Source organism: Engraulis encrasicolus, chromosome 19 (assembly GCF_034702125.1).
Source record: "Engraulis encrasicolus isolate BLACKSEA-1 chromosome 19, IST_EnEncr_1.0, whole genome shotgun sequence".
NCBI lineage: Eukaryota > Metazoa > Chordata > Actinopteri > Clupeiformes > Engraulidae > Engraulis > Engraulis encrasicolus.
The window spans coordinates 25,168,802-25,180,391 of NC_085875.1; the positions used below are offsets into that span (position 1 = coordinate 25,168,802).

At 41.7% G+C, this 11,590-nt stretch overlaps 1 protein-coding gene across 1 annotated transcript in view; it reads left to right on the forward strand.

The window, feature by feature from the left end:
• Nucleotides 1–11,246, forward strand: part of rragd (ras-related GTP binding D) — a 47,320-nt gene extending 36,074 nt beyond the window's left edge. Inside the window, exons 6-7 of the mRNA XM_063183930.1 lie at nucleotides 4,510–4,667; nucleotides 8,379–11,246. Of these exons, the coding sequence (XP_063040000.1) occupies nucleotides 4,510–4,667; nucleotides 8,379–8,530 (310 nt within the window). The 3' untranslated portion in view covers nucleotides 8,531–11,246. The remainder of the gene's footprint in view (nucleotides 1–4,509; nucleotides 4,668–8,378) is intronic.
• The last annotated feature ends 344 nt before the right edge of the window (nucleotides 11,247–11,590 follow it).

Below are 11,590 nucleotides of genomic sequence, written 5' to 3' on the forward strand. Positions count from 1 at the left end.
TCCACTGTTAAGTGCTACCAGCAAAACCATTTAGGAAACGGCAGAGAAAAAAAGACCCATCCCCGGAATAACTTTCGACGGAATAGCGGCTCCACGTTGGAGTAAGAATCGTCTCCTCTTGGATGAGTTTATCTGTGTTTGCCTACTGGACACTTATTTTTATATATTTTTAGGGCCTTTTTATGCCTTTATTGACAGGATAGTACGAGATGCTGACCGGAAATGAGTGGTAGAGAGAGATGGGGGAGGATTGGGAAATGACCCCGTCTGGACTCGAACCGGGGTCCCCATGACGGTGCATGCACACACAGACGGCACGTTTCCTTAACGTCTCCGTGAGCAGTGCGAGTCCGAGAGGTTCGCGGGCTGCCTTTCACACTGCACAGTCAACGTCCACGTTCTATCCGCGGGCAGCAGCCATTCATTTTCAATGGGAGCCGCGCATTGAACGCGGACGTCCTCGCAGGAAAATAGACTCGAGTTCTATTTTCAAGGACAAACGCGGACATGTCCGGTCGGGACGTTCCTGTGTGCAAGGCATGATTTGTTTTCATGCATTCTAACCATTTCGGACTGATAACGGACACGTTCTGTGGACGTACTGTGGACGTCCGCGCCGTTGGTGTGCATGTACCGTTAGGCGGGCATGAAAGCCCAAATGTGGGGGAATTAGCGCACTGCGCCACAGCGCCCCTACCTACTGGACACTTCTATATCCAGTGGTGTCATCTGGTTTGCTCTTTGGAGGACAAACCTCTAGGACTTTATGTAGGAATATTTCTTACTCATTCACAAGCATTTGTTGATTTTTTGTTGATATTTAGATCATTATTTACAAAGTGTTTATTAGCTATTTAAGGGACTGTTATTGTTGTGCTGCCACCCCAGTCATCAACCATATACTGAAGCTTTCCTCTCACTCAAAATAAAGCCTTGAAAGAACTTACTGTATGCCATATATATGGACATATTCCTCTCCCATAAATATGAGTGACTGAAAAGCGGTCTCATGCACGTCACGTTTCACCCATGGCTGCAGTGCCCTTATAAAAGGCATCTAGCTCCACACTGCTCCAGGGACTGTACCCTGCACAGTAGGCCTACCTACAGTAAATAACTTCATGTCACTTTGAATAAAAGTGTCAGCTAAATGTGATGTAATGTAGTGATTTTCAGTCATTTGATTTCCAATTGAAGTCTCTCTCATCGGGCCAATGATAATGTGATGTGGACTGTAATTTACTTGCAATCTCATGCTAGATTGTCATCTTGTGTATTTTTTTCTATGCTCTCCTCGTCTTCTTTTGTGTGTTTCTTCGACCAGTCTGGGAGTGTGGCCAAGTCACTGTACAATAACATCATTTATTTATTATGTAGTATTTTCCTGTATCTTGTTTTCTTTCCTTTCATCTTTGCTCTTTTGGTGTGTGGTTGTTCTCCTAGTCTGTCAGAGGCCGAGGTCAGCGCTTCATATACCCGAGGAGTACATACACTCACATACAAATGTAGTCAGAGGTGTTGAATGTAAATGTGAAAGTAAAAGAAAAACACAGTGTCCTTCCAACATAGATAACTTATCTTAGTATTCATAAGAGCCTGATGAAGACCCTGTTGGGTCGAAACGTTGTATGACCTGAATAAATGTTCAAAGCGGAGCTACAGTGTGCAAACTTCTACTCTTTCCACAACGTATCTGAGTAACCAGTAGACTTGTGTACTTGTCTTACGAATGGCTGACTCTGTGCTGGTTGGATCAAGTTTGTGGTGGGCTTTGGTCTTGTTAGGTTTGTATTGTTTGTTAGTAACAACTCACTCTGTCTACCTCATTAGGTACAATGGAGGAAATGGTGTAACATCTATGTAATATGTGTTAGTGTTGCATTTACACCATGAACTTACTTTTACTTTTGAAACCTCTGATAGTTGCAGCATACATACAGTATACTTGAACTGTGTCTACCTTATTTTCATCATCTCCATGTGCGGTGTATTTCTACAGGTAAGCTGTGTAGCCATCGCTCACACATGCACTTACACATGCTGGGCTCTAAATTAACTTTTTTCAGCACCAGCCAAAATGGCTAGTAGCTGGTACGTAATCTTACCAGCCAAACAGACACTCCCCAGGGACGGATCATGACTCCATGGGCCCCTGGGCCTGACAACAAGAAAGGGCCCCCTCCAGATGTTAGAGACCCTATATTGTTGGGCATTCAGGTGTTTTTCCCCTGAAAATATGTGAAAATAGAGTTGTTAAAAGTGTGATTTTACACAACATGAGAATGGAAATTTAGAGGATTGGGCCCTCTGGACTCTTGGGCCCCTGGGCCTGGGCCCGGTAGGCCCTTGTAGTAATCCATCCTTGACACTCCCTAATGGGTGAAATTGGCTAGTGAGTTGGTCTTTTCTACCAGCCAAGCTGAAATTTCATCAGCATGTGGCCTGTTTGTGTGTGTCAGTTTCGAGCCCTCCTGTTCAGCACTCGGTATACCACTGTACGTTTATTTCTTCTGCCAGACTTGTGCCAGTCTGTCTGGGGATGAAGCTTGCTCTCTGTACAATTAAGACTTTATAGCCACCGTTCGCACATAATACTTATATCATAGTTATAATACAACATAAAAAGCACAACGATTTCTTTACCTACTCAGGAAAAGACAGGACGTTACAAGTCTGCAAGGATATACAGTATGCGTTCTAGCCTTGGTCTACATTTACCTTATAGACCCATTTACTTTTTGTACACAGATGTGATGTAATCGGACTGCGTGCACATTGTTGCAGCAGAATCGACCATTCACCGCACATTTGTAAAGAAACTAGCCTGGTGTTTTTTCCGAGATAAGAAAATGGATGGTAACGATAACTTCAGATATGAGGTGGGCGCCACAAACATGGGTATTCCTGATTATGTCCTCAGTCCAGTGATACTTTTAATTGCTTGTAACCACAAACATCTCCTATGCTTCCTCTCGGAATAGCGTAACACATGTATCATTTTTTACAACCATACACACTTCAGGACGGCATGTATTCTCTCTTCAAGGTCTGCACTGTCTATATGCGTGTGTGTTGGAGCCAACAATAGACTTACAGTCAGTGAAGACGTAACTACCAAAGGGGTCTATTGAATCTCTCCTCACCTTCAATATCTCTTCTGAGTAGAACCAAATTAGCATCAGGGCCAAAAGTGAACTGACACAAAACAACTGGCTCCTCTCACCTTTACCATCCCTCCTTTCAACTGCTTCCATCAGGCCGGCGCAGCAATGTACCACTAGCACACAAAAATAGCTACAAGAAATCCTTCATCCCCTTTGCATTAGCCTTGCATTATCAGCCAGCCAATGACCAACATACTTGTCTTGTCTTGTTATGTCTTGTCACGTCTTATCCTGTCATGTCTCGTCTTTGTGAATGATAATTCATGGCGAGCCACGACAATTTTCTGTGACAAGTGTAACACACAATGAAGTTTTATTATTATCTTATCTTCTTATTATCTTAATCATAGTTATCGTGTACTCCTTTCCTTCTCTCCTCTTGTGATTCCTTTTGGTTTCTCTGGAGATGAGGCTGACTCCTCTGCAACATGGAGTCTATCTCCACTATTCACACATTATACTTACTGTAGGACGTACAGCATAGTCTCTGGCCTTTCCTTCTCTTCTCGTTCGCATTTCTTCAACTAGTCTGTCTAGGGACAAGGCGGGCAAGGTTGACTCCCGTTCGATACTGAGTCCATGGCCTTAACCCAAACATTATACTTGCTGTATGTGAACTGATAACTTCTGGTAGTCTGTCTGGGGATGAGGCGGATAAGGCTGGCTCCCGTACGATAAGGAGTTCATGGCCATACTACCCACACGTTCATACCCACACGTTATACTTGCAGTATATGAACTTGTAACTCAATTTACTGTACACAGCATACACGTCTCCTGTATTCCTTTCTCTTCTCTCCTCTTCTGGTTCATTTTATAGTGTGTCTGGAAACGAAGGTGGCTCCGCCGTATGACAGAGTCTATGGCCATCATTCACACAGACTGTACATATTGTGTGACATACAGTATGTCACATAAGTGAGTACACCCCTCACATTTTAGCTAGGTGCAGACTCAAAATTTAAACGTTCAACGTATAAGAAAGGTTGAAACGCACACCGATGATCTCCCTTTTAATCCCTGTTCATTTCGAGACGTTTCGGGCCAACACGGCCCCTTCTCAGACACTCTCTACAGGATTTTAGCCTGGGATGTGCTCACTTTTGTTACAGTACATGTTGTAAAACGTTAATGGCTGTATTTTGATTTGTTGTGACTGAACAATGAATTTAAGCGGTTATATATGTTGTTAATAGGTCACTAACTGTGTCAAAGTGAAATTTCTTTAATGTTGTCCTATGAAAAGATATACTTACAAATCTGCGACAATGTGAGGGGTGTACTACTCACTTACGTGACATACTATATACGCGTACATAATGTTTATGTTTTTGTTTTCTTACAGTCTGTCGGGGGACGAGGCGGCTGAAGCTGGCTCCCCGTATGACAAGGAGTCCATGGCCATTATCCACCTGAACAACACCACCGTCATGTACCTGAAGGAGGTCACCAAATTCCTGGCAATGGTCTGCTTCCTCCGGGAGGAGAGCTTCGAGAGGAAGGGTAAGGACCACACGCTTTCTTTTCTTACAAAACACTTTTTTATTAATAGAACTACTCATGTAGAGAGCAGGCTGAATAGAACGGAAAGAGAGGAGAGGTTTGAGAGAACAGGTAAGGACTAGACGTTTTCTTCAATGAAAAAAAATATGTCTTATAAAATGAAATTTTAAATTCGCATGTAAAGGACAGCCTGAATAGACCGATGTGAGGACAACTTTGAGAGGAAGGGTGAGTTCCACAAGCAATATTTTATATTGAAAATTATTCTTCATGAATAGAACGACTTCTATAAAAAACATACTAAATATAACAAAGGGAGGACAGCTTTGAGAGTAAAGGCAAAACATCAACTGTAAAAAAAAACACTTAAAAAAAAAGAAAATCACTTGCGAATCAGTTCTGAAATGATTCATGTAAAGAATATGTATCAATAATCTTTGATCAAGACCAAGTAGCTGGTAACGTGTAAGCGTCTTTGTAGACTAATGGATAAATGTTAAAATATGCAGTTTGAGTGCCTCAGATTTCCTTGCCTAAATCAGCCTCAAGAGAGAGTGGAGAGGTCTGAGTGAAAAGGTAATAACAGGGTGCTTTTTTCATTACGAAAAACCCTTTTTATGAATTCATGCAAAGAACAACCTGAATTGAACTGAGAATGGAAAGGTTTGAGAGGGTTTTTTGTTTTTGTTTTTTAAAATAAGGCACAGTTTTTTATTTTATTTTTGAGCAAGGCCAGATAACACAAAAATCACTATCCAGTCATTTGGGTCCTTACTGGCCAAGTGCTTGGTGTGAATCTGACAAGTTTCAGCCAAATCCATTCAAAAGTTTTTGAGTTATCCTGCTGACAAACAAACAGACAGACAGACAAACAAACAGACAGACAAACAAACAGACAGACAGACAAACCAACACGACTGAAAACATAACCTCCTTGGCGGAGGTAATTACAGAATCAATGTCGATGAGTGAGTCCATGCAAGCGGCTATTATTACTGAAACAGCTGTCACGTCCCCTTCTCCACTACGTTAAAATTTTGACTATGTCACATCCCTGAAAATTATTCGATCCTGATTGGTTCCTCTGTGTTTTGGTTTGGGAGCAGGGCGAATCCGAAGATCCTCCAGACCCTCGTGATAGCTCACAAAGCTCAGCGGACATACACGAGAGTCTGGCAAGAGTCTTGCTAATACATCCACATATCCCAAAAGTCACATTTCGAATCAAAACTCAAATTGATGGAAGGAATCAATCTAGAATACACAACGCAGTCTCACCCCAAGTAGTCAATTTCTGACTACCTTGGACCAGACTGCAATTTTTGACGTCTTGGGTATTCCTTCCACGTCACATTTTGACTATGTGGCCTAACCCTAAACCTATTCCTAAACCTAACCTCAATGACGTTATGCTGCCACAAGGGGGCGCCTTTGAGGACATAGTCAAAATGTGACGTGGAAGGAATACCCAAGACGTAAAAAATTGCAGTCTGGTCAAAGGTACTCAGATATTGACTACTTGGAGTGAGACTGTGTAGGAATACAATACTGTCCTACAAAGGCAAAGTGCAGTAACTACGGCAACACTGAAATTGAGAAAAATACCCTTCAAAGCCTTGGTATGAGGTTGGATATTGTAGTTGCTGCAAATGTGACATATACTATCTCATAAATAGGGCCCATTTGGACCATAAGGCTTTGTCACAAGATAAAGGAGATGTAATGAGGACCATTTTCAGTCTAAACGCAATTTTGACAAAATGTGTAGTTACTGCACTTTGCCTTTATAGGGCAGAATATATCATCTAATTTTATGGCGAGCTGTCAGAAGGATGCAATGAAGAATTTGTTAAGGTTTTCTTTTCTTACAATGCTGGGCAAATACATACAGTATACATACAGAGAAGTTTTGCAGCGATACAAATACTGAGAAGTTTTGTTTGGTATTAAAAGCTGGCAAAAAAAAGTTCTTCTAAACTTTTATGTTATTTGAAACAGTATGAGGTAATCCTTGTTTCGACTTGAACTCTCTGTGTACCTACTGTACAGTGCCTCTGTGGATTGAGGTGTTCGTGCCAGTGCAGTACGTTGTAATGTGATTATTCTCATCTCTGTACATAGCCCATTTATTATTGATGCCGTGTTTCGCTTGTAATCCCTTACCTCCTTTGTCTGTCTTACGATGCTCTTCACTTCCACACATGCAGTAAGCCATACTCCTTAGTGGCTATGAAGCTGTCGAATGTTATTGCACAGAGTGCACAGGTTCAAAGACAGTATCGGGTTTTCAATCTATATCCAGTGAGATGCTTCACTGAAACAAACACTTTACTTACTGTAATGCCCATATCTATAGCGCATTATAAGTGCATTTATAACAAATTATAAGATGCATTATAATTACTTACAACGTTTTATGACTACACTCAGAATGCGTCATGATGCTTTATATAAACAGTTATGAACAACCATTAATCTAGCTTATCATGCTTTATAAATCCAAGGGTGTCATGAGTGCTCACGACTGGCTATAAATTACAAGCTGCCTGATGGGGTTTATAGTACATTATGAGTACCTATACCTCTCTATGCACAGACCTGAATGATAAACTGTCATAAGGGCTCATAAGATGCTATAATGTTCCATGTGAGATCATAAGTCGTCAATGTGTGCTCTAAGTAAAGTGGAGTTCATATGGATGCATCTATAATGCACTGTATAATGCACATCTATAATGCATCATAATGTACTGTAAGCCCCATCAGGTAGCCTGTAGTTAATATCCAGTCATGAGCACTCATAACACCCTCGGATTTATAAAGCATTATAAGCTAGATTCATGGTTATTCATTACTGTTAACATAAAAGATCATGAAACATCATGGGTGTAGTCGTAATGCGTTGTAAGTAATTATAATGTGCATTATAATTTGTTATAACTGCTCTCATAATGTGCTATAGATATGGGCTTCATAGAAAGTGTTACCCAAAACACAGTTACAGTGAATACAACATTAGCATGATATAACAGACAATTGTACTTAGACATTACAACTTGGAATTTGCTCATTCTATTTTGGTGACATTATCCTTCTAGTTAGACTTTTGTCTGAAACATCTTCAATTCAAAGCGTTCAAAACAGGTAGAGGTTGCATACGGACACATACCGTAGACATAAACAGATATGCCACTGGGAGAAAGGATGTCTGTGCTTCAGCCCTTGTGGTGCTCACAGTCCAGGACAGCAGAATGAAGACAGATTGGGCTACTTCTCAGTGACTAGACCCAGGGATGACCGGAGCACTTTTTGACTCTGAGGAAGACGCAGGTGCGTCGAAACGTCAGTCACTTTGTGCACCAAAAAATAAAAAAACCTCTAAAAGTATGCTGAGTGCTCCGGTCATCCCTGGGTCTAGTCACTGAGAAGTAGCCCAGTTTGTCTTCAGATATGCCACTGTTTTCTGCACCGTTTTCTGTTTTCAGTAGTCAGTAGCCTCTTACTGCAGATGCGTTCGCCGGCGGGCCTATTCACTATTGCTGAAAATACTGAACTACATCATAACAACATTGCTATGACATTACAGAGAGCCTTAGGTAACAGATTAAGACATAGCCACTACAATTTTGGTGACATTAGTGTTACAACATAGGCTCTGCACTAAGGGGTTAATGCAGCTGCCTGTGGTCTCCGCCCCACCCCACCCTGCAGGGTTGATTGACTACAACTTCCACTGCTTCAAGAAGGCAATTGAGGACGTGTTCGACGTGCGACTGAAGGTGCAGAAGAGCCGCAAGCTGCTGAGCCAGCGCAGGTGGAGCAAGCAGAACACGCCCAACGGGGCGCACGCGCCAACGCACTGATGATGATGCTGCCGTCACACATACCACACGGCACACAGCACAGACGCACTGATGATGTCAATCACAGCACGCAGCACAGACACACTGATGGCAATCACCCAACGCAGCACAGACACACTGATGGCAATCACCCAACGCAGCACAGACACACTGATGGCAATCACCCAACGCAGCACAGACACACTGATGGCAATCACCCAACGCACGCCAGATACAGTACAGACGCACTGATGACAACCACCCAACGCACGGCACATACAGCACAAACGCACTGATGACAATCACCCAACGCACGGCACCCATAGACTCACTGATGACAATCACCCAACGCACGGCACCCATAGACTCACTGGCAACCACCCAATGCACAGCACATACAGTGCAGATGCACTGATGACAATCACACAACACGCCCACAGACACAGTAACAATGGCGCCACACAGCACACGCCATGCACAGGCACACTGACAATCAGTGATGGGCAACCTGGATTGAGTTGCAGTGCAGTGCCACATGTTCCAAAGGACCTGGTCTTTTTCACCTGTTCGGTTCAACCAGGTGATTGCCTTAATTGGCAGGTAAAACCAGGCCATTCGGAATATATTGTACTTGATTGTATCTTCGGAATCCAGGTTGCCCATTACTACTGATGATGACATCACACTACTCACACCCAGATACAGTGATGACAGTGGCACAGGCCAAACACAGTGATAGTGAATCAGCAGAGATGGTATCTAAATCAGATAGTGACTCAGCTACTCTGTTGACGCCACCAAGCACAACAATTTACTGTTTTTCGGCTGGCCAGAACGGTGCTGGTACCCATTCCCGCACCTGTTACGCTCCAAACCAAAGTGCCTACCGGCCACATCGCCCACACGCAGACAAACCCATGACATCACATGATGGCCCATGCCCATACACACTGATAGTGAATCAGATAGTGACTCAGATACTCGGTTGACACCACCAGGCACAAATTCCAGTCGCATTTACTGTTTTTAGGCTGGCCATTCCAGTACCTGTTACGCTCCAAACTTAAGTGCTTACCGGCCACATCGCCCACACGCAGACAAACCCATGACATCACATGGCCCATGTCCATACACACTGAAGACATCACATCTCAGATACAGTAATGTCACATAGTCCAGTAACTGGCAATATATGGTCAAAACATACTTCCACACACACACTGTCACACAGTCCAAGACCACCCATGGATGGATGCGTGGACCATGCATGTCATGTCCACATCGATAACAGCACAGCCACACTGATGACATTGCACCCAGCCAAACTGACTGAACAAATACCACAGCCCTGCCGAAACCCATCACGAGAATAACTCTACTCAGAAAAGAGTGCAGAGTTAATACAACACTCACAGAGTCAGTTTGATTCTATATCGTGCTGAATTAACACTACAAAATGTGCTACGTATTTGTGGTGTTGGTTTATTTATCTGGAGCAATTGCGATACAATCACCATTTTTGTTTATTTTTTGGAGATGAGTTACATGAAATGTGAAGCTCTACCAATGGCCTTCTTTATTATTTTGTAAATCATTTTCAAAGGAAAGGAAAAGAAATAGTACCTAGAAGGTACTGTGTTTTTATACCTTTGCATTCTGTTTTTTTTTTTCTTTCAATGTTTAGTGGCCAAAGAAATTACGTAAGGCTCAATAATAATGTGTCCACATTGTCAATTTAATTATTTCATATTCCACAGAGGTCACATACATACTGTACGTATTTGGACGTAATTCACATCACACAAGATGCCGTTCCAAGAATGGGTCAATACATTATTCAGACTCGTCATAAAGAATTTAGTGTCCTGGTGTTGGAAAACATTAATTGCCTTTCTCCATCTAATTTGCATTCATTGGAAATGCTCTCATCCGTGTGCCCATTCTGCCCGTCCTCTCGTTATGCGTAGTCACAGTGAAGAGTAAGACCACCCCCGTCATTCAAAAGAGACTTCATGTCAAAGCATATGACTAACGTGACCTGGATGACTGAAAATGACTTCACAGGCATGCCATCCAAAAAATATCAAAACAACCAGACCCTCTCTCTGTGTCATCTGTCAGATATGAAAACATCCAGACTCAGACTGTGTCCCCCTTTTACATGTCCTGCCTATTCATTTTCTCTTCAAGCTCTCATATTTGTCAAGACATATTTTGGCATGTAAAGGTGGCCTGTTTTTAACTATTCTGTTTTTAACAGTGAGAGCTTTGTAAAGGGTAATCATCATTTATTAATCGCCACTGACACACAGGCCGTTCTTATTCAGGAAAACTGATGGCATCTGAAAAAAGTTTGGCATCTTGCCCAAAAATGCCATCGAGGTAAACATCTCTTTAAAATGTGTTGGAAGAGAATTATTTGTTGAATCATAATCATTTAACAAATTGCTGTGGATGGCTTTTATTGTTTCATATCTAATAATGACTTGTATTTTTGGCAATGACATGCTGTTGATGGTTTGTTCTCATTCCCTTTGTAGGTACGTATCTAGTTTAAGCTGCATAGCGACACTTGTTTGTTTTGCTAAAATTGCTTAACAGTGGAACATTTTGAATCTCATCACTTATTCTGCATATTTGTTCACTGTATTAACTAATCAGCCGTGTATTTATGTATTTATTTATTTATTTTGATAATGAATAAAGATGACATTTATGTACATTTGAGTGGATGAAAACTTCTTTTTAAGGAAAGCTTGAAAACAAGTAGCATCATATTATTTATGACATGTACATTATGTCAGGTGTATACATAATTTGCCAAGACAGTACCGAGGGGAGATATAATATGAAAATATAGAATTTAATGCTGTGACAATATTGTGAACGCCTTTAAACTGTAGACATACACAACATCATTATTTGATGCCTGAAGCATATTGCTACAGTTAATTGCTGTTGCCTTATTACAAAGTAACTATGGAAATATTCTCATGTTATGACAATGTAATCCAATAAATATAATACCGGTATACAGTGCTGTGCAGAAATATTGGCCCCCTTACTTAATTCTTAGCTTTT